Source organism: Sciurus vulgaris (genome assembly GCF_902686455.1).
Source record: "Sciurus vulgaris genome assembly, chromosome: 12".
Lineage (NCBI taxonomy): Eukaryota > Metazoa > Chordata > Mammalia > Rodentia > Sciuridae > Sciurus > Sciurus vulgaris.
The window spans coordinates 14,264,893-14,282,358 of NC_136473.1; the positions used below are offsets into that span (position 1 = coordinate 14,264,893).

General features: G+C 41.5%; 1 protein-coding gene across 6 annotated transcripts in view; it reads right to left on the minus strand.

Annotated features, from left to right (window-relative positions):
- SFMBT2 (Scm like with four mbt domains 2) overlaps positions 1–17,466 on the minus strand; it is a 213,509-nt gene that overhangs the window by 56,384 nt on the left and 139,659 nt on the right. For all 6 annotated transcript variants that reach the window (XM_079108106.1, XM_079108107.1, XM_079108103.1 and 3 more), the window contains 2 exons: positions 10,351–10,433; positions 4,286–4,412 (listed from right to left, as the gene is read on the minus strand). In XM_079108106.1, the coding sequence (XP_078964232.1) occupies positions 4,286–4,412; positions 10,351–10,433 (210 nt within the window). The remainder of the gene's footprint in view (positions 1–4,285; positions 4,413–10,350; positions 10,434–17,466) is intronic.

The following is a 17,466-nucleotide window of genomic DNA, read 5'->3' on the forward strand; positions in this document are numbered from 1 at the left end:
CAGCCTCCCACCACCCCTGCCAAGTACACAGGGCAGAAACCCAGTCAGGGCAGGCAAGTTCTCCCGCCTGGAGCGTTGCTGCGTTGCAACCCTGCAGGGTGGAGAAAAGGAATCCAGCACAGCATCCTGTGCTCAGAGACCACCTCACCCAGGACCAGGGCAGGCATGGCCAGGTGCATGGGGAAATGTCGATGCATCATTCCCTGATGCATGCCTTTCTTGAGATGGGAAAAGGAGGGAACATTTGTCCCTGACACGTCACTGCTTACTGCATTTATAAACACATTCACCGACACTCTGCAGACTTGGGAAGTTCCCACATGCTCCTGAGGGCACTTGAAAAAATCAGGGACCATGCAGGGACTGGGCCATGCACGTACTGTGCTCGTCAACATAGAAGGTGAAGTTCAGGGTACACATACGTCGTATGCAATTCCTTGACTCTAAAAACTTACTGTCTAAAGCTATATGCAAGCATGAATCCACAGACTGAAATTTCTAGAATTGCTTTGCCATTACTGATCATGAAAAATTGATATTTTCTCTAAATTTCATTTCACTCTGTCAACTACTTCTTTAACCCTGGCTAAGCCATGAGCCTCCTACATGCTGATGGAGTGGCCAGCTTTGTGAGGATCAAAAAGACCCTATGACAAGTTATTATATAAACAAACAATGCGTAAACATGAAAGCACCATTACTAGTAGCAAATCCTGCAAAGAGCTCTCCTCAGAAAAATGCTGCATGATTCCATCCGTACAAGGTCCCTAGAGAAGTCAGATTCGTAAAGACAAGAAGCAGAACAAAGGTTGCCGGGAACTTTCAGCAAAGGAAATGGAGTTTAGTTCCATGGGTCAGTTTCAGTTCTGTAAGAGGGAACTTCTGGAGATGGACGGTGGCGACGGCTGCCCAACAGCGTGGACATACTTGATGCCACTGGATGCACACTTGAAAAGGGACAGTTAACATGGGGAACTTCATATCATGTACAGTCTACCACAATTATTAAAAAGTAAGCTGATTTTTTTCCTATTAAAGCTCTGTTTTGTGGAACTATGGATAAAAAGCAGACCTAGTCAAAGTTCTTGTGGACTAACTGCATTAACCCCTAGAAATGCAGGCTGTGATTTCACTGGGTCTCATCTGAAGTGTGAAATGAAGTTGTGCATGTGTACATACAGGCAGGGCATCCCTAAGCTGAGAACCTGAAATCCAAAATCCGAAACTGTTTTGAGTGCTCTCATGACACCCTAAGTAGGAAATTCCACACCATGAATTTTTTGCATAAAATTACTAAAAAGAACATATAAAATTAGCTTCAAGCTATGGGTACAAGAAACAGAAATGAATTTCATGTTTAGATTTGAGTCCCACCCCTAAGGTACCTCATACTGTACATGCGAATATTTTTTTAAATAAAAATCAAAAATAAAAAATCTGAAATACTTCTAGTCTCAGGTGTAAGTGTTACTCTCGATCTGGGAAAGTGGAAGTCGTGAGAGAAACCAAGGAAGACTACACAAAGATGGGAACCCTCTTTGAGAGCCAGAGCAGGGAGAACGAGGGTTTTGAAACGTTCATGCCATTTCTGTCCCGTGAGAGAATAACCTGCAACGCGTCCAAGGTCACTTGGTTGAGAGAAGGCAGAGGCACGGGTGTGGGAGCCAGCATGCGCAGCTGCAATGCCACCCCTAAAGTCTCAAAGTGACCTACATTACATGGCTCATGTGACTGTAGACATGAGTACCTACAGCAGAAGGGGGACACAGGAGAACCGTCACCTCTGCCCCCCAACACTAACCCCAGCACCACACACTGCCTGCCCTTCCTCTGCGTGGTTTGTGAGAGCGTAGAGTTCCTCGACATGCACCCAAAATAATACTACATTAATCTCAGATACTTTATTCATTGCATCCTTTTCAACAGCAGACCCTTTACAGATAACTATGAATTAATGAAACTCCAGAAAAGCCAAATTTTAACAGAAATGATCACTTTAATTACCTGAAAGTGTTAAGCCATGTGTTGAAAAGACTTCAATTTAATGCATAAAAAAATGAATAGAACTGTTATAAAGTACTTTATAAATTTCAAGTGTCGAATAAATGGTCTATTATCAGACTCATCATCATCATATAAAATAATTTAACAGCCTCCCTCAGAGTGACCTTAATGATCCCCATCATTTTAACCCAAGGATTGATATTATATATATGTATTATTATTATAAATTGTATATTATATATTATTATAAAATTGCATGAATAATATATATAATTATTTATTTTATATATATGTACATATGAAGTAATAAGAAATAAATATACATATAAAATAATAAGAAATAATTACCATTAAGTTGTTACTTTAAAAGGCAAATGTTCAGTAAGGGCCAAAAACAAAATAGAACCCAAAATGAAACTCGAGCAAGACCAAGAAGACAGACGGGAATTTTACCTTATTTGTGTGTATGTTTTTTAAGTATGAGATGGGTGCAAGATTTTGACCAATAATTCCAGAGGATAGTCAACAAGCAATATTATAATATTCAACAGATTGTTCAAAAGCACTTTACAAAAACATGAATAAGGGCTGGGGAGATAGCTCAGTCGGTAGAGTGCTTGCCTTGCAAGCACAAGGCCCTGGGTTCGATCCCCAGCACAGCAAAAAAAAAAAAAAAAAAATAAGCTCTGACTCCTGAATCACGGAGAAATACTATCAAAAATATTAAATTACACACTCTTTTTAAGAAGTGGAAGCTCTATGGTCTAGCGGATGAAGAAATGAAGAAAATATCAAGAGCAGTGAAAATGAACCCCAGGCACATCTTAATGGCTTTGCTAGTTTATAAAAATCAGGACACTCTCAGTGCTGTTTGTGTTAGGTAATTAGCAGCTGTAACGCACACTGAAAGTAGAAACTGCTAAATAAATAATGACTGTCGCAGAATTTTAACCATAATGCGCTAAGTAATGATGGTAAAACACAGGCTTCTAACTTTACCACTTTTGTTTTCAAATTAATAATGCAAATAAGACTGATCTTATTACAATGGCTCAGCACAGGGCTAGACAGCAAGTTAACTTTAGCAATCGGAAATCACAGAGGGGATCTTGGGTCTCCAGCAGCAGATGACTCAACTCCACAGGCAGCAACAAAAACAGTCACATTCTGTTCCAATAGCTGCAGCAATACCACTATTTTGCCTGTGTCTATCGTTCTGTTGATTCCAAATAGAAGCTGCTCTACTTGAAAATCCACTAAGCAATATGCTTTTTGAGAATTGCCATTTATTTCAAATTGATTGTGAAACACTAAACCACAGCAGTGCTTTAAACTATGTTCTGGGAATTAAGAACACAAATCACATCTAAAATGACCATTCCCTACATTTTCCAATCTACTACAATATTTATGAGGTTGTAGGACCATCTAAGAAGTTTCCATGCATTTTTAGACTGACTTACTGGGGAAATAAAGATGAGGAGAGATTAGCACCCATTTCTAGACCGTCCTTTAAACTTCACATTCCACTGGTGGTATTAGCACTCATAAGAGTTAAACTATGCCTAGACAGGAAAGCTAAATATTTTACTACTCATTAGCTGGTCTTATCAAAAATTACACAAATCATGAAGAGATGAGGAAATCTTAGCGATTAAATGCACTTTAATATACATCTGGAAAATATAGTCTTCTGCCTAAAGCTAAAATCTTATCAAGGTTCTGTTCACACACACACAAAAAAATGTTCTGTGAATTTTCTAAACACTTATAAATAAAATGTAGCTACAAAGAACAGTTTCAACATCACTGAAGAAATAAGACTAAATCTTCTTTATTATCTATTTGAGCAGAAAGTCTTCCCCCAATAATATTTTGAGGAAAAATTAAACATCCACAGAAGAAACTAAAGGGTATTATTCACATTAAAATGCAAACATATAATTTTATTCTCATAATAACCAAGACCTCAAATACCATTTTTAGTGACTCATATTAATTTAATTGTGACATTAGCTTTAATAATCATAGATGTAAAAAGACCACTGTGTTCCAAACATAATCATCTCACCAGCATCTCATTTCACGAAATTATTAGTTAAGATGAGTGCCTCCAAATGAATTTATATTTGATTTGTTTCACTTATTTAAGAACACTGAATAATTTAAGATCTGTTTAAATACAGGAGAAGCCACGTGGGCACTCCTGAGAGTGAGTCTCTGCTGCCTGGCATTTCCAGACAAGGCCCAAGCCCCTCTGAATGGGACCAACTGTGCATACCTTCCAGGTGGAGCCACATCAGCCGCCCCTTCACGCTGACCACAGAGGCCACGCAGAGTTCTCCTGGGTTCCTGGGGTTCACGGCTTCCAGTTTCATGTTCTTGGTGAAACCCCGACTGAATGATGTCTGAAAGAGAAACAGAACTGGCACTGAGACCAGTGAGACCCCAGCAGGATAACAGGCAGCGGCAGAGCGGGCCAGGTGGAGACAGAAATGCGCACACGTCTCATTTCAGGACAGGAGGGCTGGTCTGCATGTTCCCCTTACCCCCTGAATCAGGAGAAAAGAGCCATGCATACTTCATTTTGGCAGCTCGGAAGTTAGAACTCTGCTTGGCGAACAGTGGGTGCCTGATATTTGTTAAACAAGGGAGTTCTGCATGTGTCCTCACGTCTACTGATGCACACATCATTTCTCCTACTCTCCTATTGCTAAAAATCATACCTAGGCATATTTGAGGGTGTTCAAGTGGGCAGATGGGAGCGTCCACCTGGCCTCGTTTTCTTCTTAGAGTACAGGTCTGCTGGTGATACATTTCCTCCCCACCCTTTAAAAAGCAAATCTGAAACTTTAAGATTATGCAGAAGGAAATGAGAGGTAAGGGGGTATAAAAAATGGTGGAATGAGACAGACATCACGACCCTATGTACATGGATGATTACATGAATGATGTGAATCTACATCGTGCACAACCCTAGAAACGAAAAGATGTACCCCATCTGTGTACAATGAATCAAAATGTAGTCTGTGAAATAAAAATCAAAAATAATTTTTTTTTTAAATCTGAAATTGTCATTATTTTCCCACTGTTCTGTTCATTGTATTTACTTCTTAATTTTTTAAATTTTACATATGGTAAAATTCATTCTTTGGGGTCTGCTGTTCCCTGCAGGGAGGGCTGTTAGGCTAATGCATAGTCACGTGTCTATAGTCACAATCAAGAGGCAGGAAGAATAGCTCCTTCAACCCCCAAACTCCCTTGTGCTGGTTCTTGAACAATCAGTCCCTCCTCAGCACTCATTCCTAGCACACACCAATCTGTTTTTAGTTCCTATCAGTTTGTCTTTTTATTCTATCATCTCATATAAATGGAACCACACTATGTGGAGGCGGTGGAGCCTGGCTTCTTAGTAAAGGGCGTTTGGCGTCCACTCGTGGCGCTGCACGAGTCAAGAGCCAGCTCTGTTTTCCGTCTGAGCAGCTCACACAGACGTACCACAGTAAAGCACACTGGAGTCGTTCCCAATATTCAGAGAATGTGAACAAAGTTGCTACAAACATTCGGGCATATGATTTTGTGCAAATGGGAGTACACTAAGCTGCTCAGGGTTTCATAACAAAACACCAGAAACTGGGCAGTTTAAACCACGGACAACTATTTCTTCAAGGTCCTGGAGGCTGGAGGTCCTTGGCTCATGGGTGCTGTCTTCTCCCTGTGTTCTCACCGGGTCTTCCCTCTCTGTAGGTCTGCCTCCTAACTTCCTCTTCTTATAGGGACACCAAGTCATACTGGATTAGGGCTCAGCCATGTGACTTCATTTACACTAATTACTTCTTTGAAAATCCTACCTCCATATTATGAGACACCAAGGGTAAAACATAATCACATGAATGTGGGCAGGGGGGTGCAACGGGACTCCTAACACTAACTTTTTTCCTTCTCCAGAAATTAGGTTGCAGACCGTATGGTAGATGAATGTTTAACCATCTAAGATGCTGTCAAACTGTCTTCCAAGTGGCCCTGGTGTTTTGCATTTCCCCAGCAATATACTCCTACAAATCCTCATTCGCACTTGGTGTTGCTGGCTTTTCACTATTTAGCCATGCTAGGGCATCTACTGGCACCTCCTTGTGGTTGTCCTTGGTTTATCCCACTGAGCAATGACACTGGGTGGCATTTTTCCCATTTCCTTGTCATCTGTACAGTTTCTTTGGTGTTGTGTCTGTTTTTTCTTACTCTATCGTGTCTCCAACTGTACATGGTCTCATCCCTCAGACCCCTGATGTTTCATTTGTCATTTTTCTCCTCCTTGCCAATCTTTTCCTCTTCATTCTTCAGACAGGATAGTTCCTATATTCAAGGTCAGGGATTCTTTCCTTTATCACCTCCATTCTGCTGTTAATTTTGTTAATTGCAGTTACTGTATTTCTCAGTTATAGAGTATATCTCTCTTTGCAAGAGTGGGGATCAAAATCAGGGTTACCCTTATCACTGAGTTAAGTCCCCAGTTCATTTTTTAATTTTCTCATTTTGAGGCAGTGTCTCACTAAGTTGCTCAGGCTGACTTCAAACTTGCAATCCTACTGCCTCAGCCTCCTGAGTTGCTGGGATTATAGGCATATGCCACCACACCTCATTCAAACTTCTCTTTTTTTAATATTTTCTACTTCTTCTTTATGACTTTTTATCTTTTCCTTTTATTTATTTATTTATTTTTTTTTGGTACTGGGGATTGAAGCAAGGGCCTTGTGCTTACAATGCAAGCATTCTGCCAACTGAGCTATATACCCAGCCCTGGAATTTTCTATCTTTTTATTCATAATGAGGATATTTTTCTTTATGTCTACAGTTCTCAAACTTTAAGGTACATCACATAATCCTGTTGACAGCTTTTTTAAAAAGCAGACTGCTCAGCCTTCCCCAGTTTCTGATGCAGTTGATTGTAAGTGGTAGTAAAGAATATGTATTTCCAACAAATACTTAAATGATCCTGAAGCTCCTGGTATAGGGACCACATTGAGACCCATGCTCCACATCTCTGAGTGTTTTTAAATAATTGTCTGCTGATTTCAACATCTGGATCATGCTGGGTTTGACCTGTTTCTCTTTCCTTTTGGAAATGAATGAATGTCTTGAGCAACTTTGGATTGAAACTTGTATATTATAAACGTTATGGTACGCAGGCAGTGGATTGTGTTATATTCCCACCACGGGTGCCAGTTTTTTCAAACTGTCTTGAGAAGCAGCTCAGATCTCAGTCCTGGTCTCTTGTCCTCATCTAGCTGCTGGGTCTGAGGGATGATGCCCGGTATAGTGTTCTCATCCTAGTCAGACATGATTCAACCAAGGAGAAAGGGAGTACCACAAACAGGATCCACGCATTCCCTCCTGGCCCTCCCTGTGGGACGCTCCCCTCGACCTCCAGGGTCTATGCTTGCCCAAACTCCACAACCTGCTTCACCAGGGCAGAAGGACTGTGAGTTTTACATCACTCTCGTAGCTATCCTGCGCCCTGCCAACTCTGGCTGTTCTCAGATTGGACACATGACCAGACTGCTGCTTCCTTCTGACCACTGTCCCCCCACCATGGGCCTGTTCTTATTTGTCCTCCACTGTCCTCATATGGGGTTTCTGGTACAGCATCTAGTTGCTATCTACAGGAGGGTCAATTCAGTATGCGCTCACTCAGCCAATACTGGAAGCAAAACTCCCTCTTAATATTATTTTAAAATAAATAGGAAAATTGTCCCAATAACTAGCTACTATAAATTATTATGGGACATAGTATAATACTCTGTAACCATAACTATTTTGTTAGTATAGAAACTAAGGTAAACAGGTTCCTAGTAAGTCATAGAAACCGCTTATTTCTGTGACTCCTGGAAAGAAATCAAAGTCATTTATATTTACCTGCCCTTCATAAAACTTCAGTTAAAAAAACAAAATTATATCTTGATAGAATCTGAAGAAAAGTGGCTATTGTATGTTTAAAAATCAATTTGTTCCTTCCCAGAGAAATTCTAGCTGGGCTATTTTTCCTGCAAGTCACCCTGTGTCATCCACATGTGTTATGATATTGAGCTTCTTTCTGATAACACAACTCGATAGCTGCCTGAAAAACCTCTAAGTAAGTTAAAATGCATTTTATTCTACTTAATAAGGAAAAGTTACAACCATGCAACCAATTTTCATTTCAACTCACTGCTAGAGGGTAATTTAAAGGATCAATAGCAAAACTGTTACCTATGAGTTTATTTTACTAAGCATTCGGCTGTGTCAATCCATTTCATAACTGCCTCTGATTGTTAAACATCCCCGGGGAAATGTCTTCCATGCATCCAGTTCCACACTGGCTCCCTTCTAGTACACATGAGATGTGTGATTAAAAAATGAATTCATAATAAGCATTCCATTAAAGAGCACGTGCAGCAAGCTAACAAATTCAGCAAAATACCAGTAATGCAATGCATATGCCAACAGGCAGACAACAATTCTGTCTGTTGAATAAACGGGGAGCCAGAAACAAAGGCATTCCTAATGAACATAGCAGCAAATTTATTAAAGCAGATTTAATCTTAGTAGCTAAATCCTGGATCAGCTCAGAAGCCAACTGGTGATATGGCTTCTCGTTCCACCACTAAAAGCCACTTGGAGGACTCTGGGCTGAACGAGAGCAAAGGACAGACAAAGAGAAGTCTTGGTGGAACATCCATGTCCCAGCAGAGGTACTCCCTAACCACAGATCCAGGGGGTGACGTATTTGCTTCTCAAAGGGAAGAATCAGGGAAGGAGTATTTCTCTTTGGAGGCAGGAAGCACAATCTCAAACAGGCTTGGGAAGGTTACAGGGTGTCTCCACAGTCCTAAATAAAAGGCGATCAGGCCAGTGGATTCTGAGATGGTGACAGCAACATGGAGAAGAGTCAGGCAAGGCAACACTGGACCTAGGAAGCCTAAGGGTTCCCAAGCTGCAATCCTCATGGCCACACGGCTGTCCTCATGGCCACACCTGACCACATGCCTTGAATGTGACCAAGAAACCACTTCTGCATGAAGGCAGTGGCAGCCAGGGAAAAGGTCATTTAGTCATTTAAGGGGCCCCGATTTCCAACTCTGCCACTGAGCTGCTTCTGTATTTATGAGCACGAGTTGACCCAGCCATCAACCCACTGAGTTTTTCAAAATCTGCATTTGACTTATGCTCAGTTTCGAGCTTCTATTAAGCCAACAGTTTCTCCTCTCACTTTTCCTGTTCAGTGATCCCTGGAGGACAAATCACTGCAGGGGTGGCAATGAGTCAGCAGCACATTCAGAAACAAGTCTCTCGCCTGGGACTCCTTTGCACTGCTACGATCACAGGCTCCAAGCAAGAGAGTGATACCTTTCTCCTTGGCGTAAGAGATTAATGCTCATACCAAACAGTCTGTTAAACACACCAGGCCATCGATTTACACTTTATTCTTAAAGTGGATAACATTCCATGTGCCTTGTCATAGTTCCTAAGGTTGATGGAGCTTAAATGAATAATTTTTTAGATTACAAGACCACCTCCTACAACTACGCAAGTACCCACACTTATTGCTATTTTATGTGTCATAAAAATCCTATTATTATGCCAATAAGTCCTCTTTGAGTAAGTAGTTTAAAGTAAGCAGAGCACAAAACTGTTTAACTTGAATCTTACTAGTAATCAAAGTACTTCATAAAGCAATCAAAGAAGAAAATAATACTAATTTTTAATAAGCCTTATGGGCAAAGGATCGCTTATCAACGGACTGGTTCTCTTATCAATGGGCCAGTATTACAGCACATGGTAAGTGCATATCTAATGTTGGCACAGATGGTAGCTGCCAAAATCTGTCCTCCTCCTTCCACAGCATGGAATGACGGTTGGGAAAAGGAACCCAGAACCCACCTCTGGACTTCACTTACAGCAGCCCAGAGACCAGTTCTCACCAATAGAAGGTGAACAGGAATGTGTCAGCACCAGGCTACCGTGCTTGGAACAAGGACATCACCTCCTGGGCTTTTTTCCTACCTGTGGGCTAATCAGGTGACCAAAGGAGCCCAAGACTCCACTAAATCAGGAACACCCTAGACTCCTCCCTCAGCAAGAAATCAACTTTGCATGTGTTCAAGTCACTGCACATGTATTCAACAATTTGTCACCAACCCAACATTACCCTAACAAATACACAACCCGAAAGGTCACTGTTCAAAGGCAAAGTTTCGTGATGCAAATTGGTCAATACTCCAAATTGGTCAATAAATAGAAAGCAAATCATAAAACTTACTGTGAACAACATCTATGACTTTAAAAGGTAGTAAGAGGAAAGTTTCTTACATTTCTAAAACAGAAGGGAGGTGCTTCTTCTGCTCCGTGCTGCTTGTGATAATCTGCCCAGTCAAAGTCCTGGCTGGAGTAACCTGTGAATGATGAAACACAGAGGACACCATTAGCTGAGCCAAATTCCAGGCAGAGGGACCTCAGCGTGGGTCGGCGCTGGGTTGAAACTGTCAGAGCAGCACGTCTAAGCCCCGGAGGACGAGTCCTCAAGCCCCACAGCATCAGATTTCATGAGGCTCAAAGGAAGTGTTTTGGAAAATGCAAAGCACCTAATACAGGCAAGGAGGACCAACATCACAATGCAGGACCTGAAACCAAGTGAAGAAGGGGGAACTTACCTGCTGCCCTACAGGGCACCTGCTGGCAGGTGCAGAAAGACAGAGAAGAAATGACACAAAACATTACTACCATCCATTTTGCAGAAATGGACAAAGACCCCTCCTGTTGATAAATCCCAAGTCCACAGCAACTTTACTTTCAGTTTCTTCAAAGAAATAATGAGCATTTATTGGGGGAAAATACAGCTGGGAAATGACTTTCAAAGAATAAATGAAGAAAGAGTAGAAGACAAACAGGGAGACAAAGGCCCCAAAGAAAGGAAGGGAGAGGAGAAATGTAAACCATGCCTTGGAACTGAACTGAGAGGGAGGGCTGGGAAAGATGGGCCTCTCTGATTCGAAGCTTTGGGGACAAATCGGAGACTACAAGGCCAGGGTTTGAGAAATGACTATTCCCGTGCCCTGAATTTAATTAGACGCAGATCTTCCCAGTGTGATTTTTCTTTTACTGACTTCATTTCTGGGGAAGAAGGGGCTGCAATTACACAGTGCACATCCATCATGGCAAACACAGAAGACCTGGGAGGAGAGGAGGGACAACGGCACGGACTCCTAAATGAGAAAGGCACAGGAGGCAGGAAAAGGCCTCCTGCACCAGGTCGAGCCCATGAGTCAAGGCCAAGGAAAAGGGGTGAGATGCTTAAACGCCTCCTGTCAACAATGGACAGAGGCGGGAAGTGCAGACCAACTGTGGTTAACTACAACCTGCAGAACGTCACTGGCACAACCCCTGGCTCAGTGCACCCTCTTTACTGGTTGAAGTGCATGCAAGATAAATCCATTAGGGGACTTCTGAAGTACACTTTGACACACATCCCCCAATTTCTTGTATCCATTGTGTCATGAATCCTACTGCGGCAAATTCACTTAATGTCAGGACTTTGAGTTACTAAATCCCACAGGTGCAGAGAATTATGAATTACAGAAATTATTAAAGAAAAGAAACTCAAGATGTGGTTGCCTCCCACACCGTTAATGTTCCCAGAACAAAAGTAGGTATTATTTTCATTAACTAAGTTCAATTCACCCATTTTTTTTTTTTTTTTTTTTTTTTTTTTTTTTTTTAAGGATTGCAGGGAGAGCTATTAACCAAGACAATAGCACTCCTCTGGTTCTGGAGACTGACCTCTGACCCCACCCAAGCCCCACTGACCAGCAACAGCAGGGATGTCCTCCTTTTTCTTAAGACATCTGTTTCATTCTACAAAGACTGACAACTTGTTGCTTTCAACAAGGTGACATGAAGTCTCATGGCTTCCATATATTCTTTTCAGGTAATTTCAAAGTGGTTGCTCAAGTTCTCCTGCCTGTCCTTCCACTAACTCTTCTCTCCAGAGCTGTCCCTCCTGTTCATTGGCTTTTGCATCAGAGGTTTCTGGAAGAGACAAAACTAATGTACTTTGAACATTTTTACACAAAATAAAGCGTGCCTTAAATAAAAGGTAATGGAATTTGAGTTGTTTTACAATTAATAGAACACACTGCACTTTGAGCACAGTGTCTCTGCCATTGTTTTGGAGCAAATCTGCATGTTCGTGTATCGGGGTACAAGGAGGAGTGAGCTTCAGAACACCTCGGGGTGGTCAGAAGTTTCCTAACAGCACAGAGGCCCAGAAAAGATAAGGGCTGGTGTTAGCTTCAGCTCTGCAGGTCATTGGGTAGACCATGGTAAAAATAAACATAAGACTGACTCTGCGTATCTACAAATCCACAAAATTAGAGCAAAGCTTTAAGGCTCCCTCTGGCTGTCATGTCATTCTACGACTCAGAGAGCTGCCATTTTTAATTATTTTACTGTTGCTACCTAGGATTTTCTTTTCATCTCCCTGTGGTTAATTTCCTTTTCTTATACTAGGAGAAAAGTGTAACAGGATTAGAAACATCACATCACAACTCAATCCATGAAGACCAGGTGAATCCCCACGACACCAGGGTCCCATCTGCCTGGCAGACTGGCTTTGTTACAGTCAAGGCCTCCTTCTGTATCTCTTCCCTGGACCTCCGTTCTTTCCTCAGTTAATTTTGTGAGCTGATGGGATTTTATGGGATCATGGGTCCTAACCACATGTGAAGTAAAGCATTTTCAGATACTGATATGACACAACATTTGGGTAATCTGTACAGTAATATCTATTCAGATAAAACGTTCCAACTTCCTCACTCTATTTCTTAAATATGGACATTTAGCTGGGTTTTCCACAACCAACTTCTAATGGGTTTCAACCCACACCACAAAATGTCATGCTCCATGTTTGTCCTGGACCTACATTCAACCCTTCATATATCCAGGCCTCCACAGTCTCTGTGGGGAGCCATTTTTAATCTAATAATTTCTAGATATAATCAAGTCTTGCTGGGTACAGTTTAAGCAATAATTAGTTATTCTGCCCCCAAAACTCACTAATTTCCTTGAACACTGGAACAGCTTAGACTTTTCCTCCTCCTCCTCTTAGGGACCTTTTTATTCACTTCATCACTTAAAATTCTTTTCCTTTGGGCTGATAATGAGCTCTCTTTGTAAGGCATTTTTTGTGACAGCTCAGAAAATAACTGCTACATAAAAACAAATTGCTGTGGATCGTATAATAGAGACAACAGGGGTCAATTATACTCATTAATCAACAAAGACAGAACAAGAAGTACTGAGGCTTAACTGTAGCCAGGAAAACATGTTTTAAAGCTGGAGGGAGGGAGGAAAATAGCAGAGGGGAGAAGAAAATAAGAGGAAATAAAACCCCTTAGGCTATTAAAATCTGCAACAAGCTGCCAGGGGAGACTGTTGAACCACAACCATTAGAGTCATTTAAGCCTTTATCAGTGTTTATTCTGAATGAAGTTCCAACTGTTCCAGGTCCAAATGGGAAGAGGCAGATGACCCATTTTCTCATGACACAAATGAACGGTCATAAACCAGCTCCACTTGCAAACATTACCATTGACTGTGCAAATGGACAATTCCTTTTGAAAGACCATTTGATAATAGCAGTAAAAATACCCAAGCCCTTTGACACAACAAATTTGCTTCTGAGAACTTATCCCACAAACGGGACTCTAAAACCTGTGAAAGGGCGATACGTTAAGATTCTTACGGGATTATGGTTGATAGTACTGAAACAACTCTCCATTCAACAATAAGAAATGATGTGAGACTTATCCAAGTGTACAGGATGTCACGCAGGCATGAAATTGCACAGTTTATTGAAAAAAAAAATCATTAGTGAAAAAATGGTTGTTACGCTTTAGATGTGAAGACTGCTGCAAGCTTATACTGAATTATTAGATTTATATAAAAATACGCTGAGAAAGAGACCAGCAAAAGTGTTAAGAAAAACTTAATAGTGCTACATATCAAAATAATTGTTTTGGACTCTCGGTTACTTTTTTCTTCCACCTTTTTGCATTTTCCAAGTTTTCAATAGTGATAATGAAATTAGTTCAGTAATAGAAGTCAGGTAAAAACAGCATCTTTGCTCACTTTTAGCAGATAACAGGGAACAGGTCAATCAGTGGAGGGTCTGTTCAGCATGTGGAAGAGCCCAGGGCTGCCTCCCCATAGCCATCCATTTTTGGATTTGCTAACAGAATCCAGATTTTCTCCAGCATCGGTTAGGCCCGTCCTTGGCACCAGGAAGTGAATCTTTGCTATCCAGAGACCATGGCGGTGGCCTCATGCCCCTGGAATGTGGCTTGGGACGGGAGTATGGGAAAAGTTTAAGGAAAGATTTCCTTCTCTAATAAGGGAGATATACGGGACAAACATTCTTATGCTGGGTGGCTATAAAAATAAAACATAATTTTTATTAAATTTTTTATTTTTATTTTTCTGCCATCTACTGTATTGGCAAAATGAAAAACAATTAGAAGACGTCACAGTCTAAAGGCTGCTGGGAAAGAGGCCTTTCTATGCATTTCTACTTGGAGTATAACTCGAAACACTGAGGCAGGCATCAGTTTCATAAAGTGTGTCATGGGTCAGAATCTTCCAGAATGTGCTCGCCTCCAGCCTACACCGTGGTTCCTTCACTTGTTCCTTTATTCAAATCTACTGACCTGGCACGTGCTATGTGCAAGGCAGATGCTAACATAACACTTGAGATACAGAAGTGAACAAAATCAACAAAGCCCCTCCCCTCACAGGGCTCGCCTGCAGTGAGGGGAGACACAGCATGTACCAGCATCAAAACCTGGATGCCCCCAGGTGTGACAAAGACAAAGCGCAGAAAGCACATGAAGATGGCCACACCTGTTAACAGAGCAGCCAGGGAGGCTCCCTCCAAAGGCAAATGGTGGCACAGGTATCCTGGGGTGGAGGAAAGAGGCATGGAACTCTTTGGGAAGAGAGGAGACTGGGGCCAGAAATTAGTGAGCACAAAAGCCTAGGAGCGAGTCTGGAGTGTTCACCCATCAGCAAGAAAGACCCAGAGGCTGAAGCAGAAGAAGCAGGAGAGAACAGAGCAACCATCTATGCTGGAGTTCAAGAGGACAACTGTGCAAGAGTGTCATACATAAAGAAGACAACTTAAAACAACAAGAGCAACAAGGAAGTGTTTAAACGGTTCACCTACAGATCTTGGGATGTACCACATGTAAAGTCATCAATATTTTGGCATGACACATCTTAATAAATGACAAAAGCCAAGTGTGAATGCAAAAATTAATTTTTAATGTGCAAAATATTGAAGTAGATATACAAAGTTGTATACCCAAGGAAACAGAAACTGAAAGGAACACATATCAAAAGTTATTTCATCAAGATAGGATTATTACAAGGAAGAGATTATTAGACTTTTCTATTTTTCAGTTTTGAAGGATGAATATGTACTAATATGTGATACAAGAATTCTTTTATAAATGAAGTCTAATAAAAGCAATAACACTTCCTAAGTGAAGGAAATGTATTTACTCAAGAATCTTCACTGTTTTGTGTCCAGTTTGCCGAACTGGTTAGCTGCTGTTTTGATGGATGCAAAGGGTATTGACTCTGACTTGTTGAGCCTCGGCAGCTGCTGAGAGCAGGAGACACCCCCTCTGGACACCCCTCTGATACCCACAGCACAGCAGAGTGAAGGCAAGGATGGAGAGAGGCCTGGAGAAGTAAGGAAGAAAGCTCTCAAGAATCTCACCCAGTGGCTGGAGAGTGAATGGCCCACAGAGAGCTCTCCTACACCAGAGAAAGTTTCCTTTGTTAAATGTTAGAACAGTGAGTGTAAATAGCAAGCTTACTAAGCTTTTGGTTCAACCTCCTTTTGAAAGGAAAAGTGACACAATCATCTTCAAACACCAGATATGTGGACAAAGGATGACACAGCAGAACCCACCTTCTGGAAGCAGGTTCCTAGTTCTCCCTCAGAAACTCTCTTCCACGCTGGGCAACTCCAGTGGGAATCTTCCCAACGCACCTCGCTGACCAGAAGTTGATCTCTCTTCCTTTCAAACCCAAGCTTTTACTGGGTTTGAAACAACCAACATTCCCAAACAGTCCCTGAAGCCACATGCTCAGTGGCAGCACTGATGGGACAAATGTCCCCATGGTACTGACGAGGGAGCGAGACCATGCAGAACTCAGCTAGCAGGGCTGGTGGGAGCCACTGTCTGTTCCAGAGCAGAGCTTTCTCCACTTGCTTTCTGCAAAACCTTTTCTCTTTTAAGTTGTCAATTGACCTTTATTGTACTTACTTACGTGCTGTACTGAGAATCGAACCCAGGGCCTCACGCATGCCAGGCAAGCACTCTACCAGTGAGCCACAACCCCAGCCCCTGCTGGTTAACCTTCCAGGCCCCTCTTGAACTCCATATTCTCAACTAACATTCAGTCTTAAGCCTTCCTGACGTGGCAGGTCTTCAAGGTCTACACATTTGCTCACTTCAACTGAGCTGTTCTTCCTTTTTATGTTTATAGAATAAAGCAGGAAGTAAAAAAAAAAAAGTAAGCAAAGAGAAGGAGAACAAGTAAATTTAATAGGCACAGTAGCCATGCTACTTCCTTATCATTCAGAGAATTATGTTGAGAAGTATTTAATAGAGGTGATGATGTGACACTTAATTTCCTTCTCTGGGAGCAAGCACGGAGTGCTATTTTGAATTATAAACATAATATTAAGAGACACAGATGTGTCCTCAGGAATAGAACTGAACATTCAAAAAGTATCAACTGTCACCAGAAAATGTCTTTAAAACACTGAAGAATGAAGAAGAGAAGAAGAGGGAGTCAGACTTGTCAACACCAATAATATTTTCAGATACTAAAAACGTTTGACACTAAAAATAATTCAAAGTTGTACTCTCCCAGTTCTTTTCAATTAAAGAGACTGTGCTTGCTTAGCATGCACAAGGCCCTAGGTTCAATTCCCCACACTGAAAAAAACAAAACAAAAAGAAAAACTTTATTTGATGAGGAACAAATCAGAAATATAGACACGAGACTGTATTTCAAGTCCAGTAACCAGCAGGGCAAATCTGAAAGGCTTCTCTCCATTGCCAGAAGAAATATAATTTTAAAAATGAATTATGTAGCAAAACTCAAAAATAAAAGAAAATCTGCGGACGCAAAAAATCTATGAGGGCTCAAAAAATAAAAGCTAAGTAGCCCAGGAACTTATGGGGGTGGGAGTGGAAGAAGACCAGGCTCAAGGAAGGAGCAGAAGGACCCTAGGCTGCTGGAAACCACCGAGCCCCAGGCAGCCCAACCACTGGAGCAGAGAAGGAATAGAGATAGTTACTACCTGCCCAGGGTTCTGATTAAGGGAGGGAGACCACAGGGAAGCATGGTGTGCTC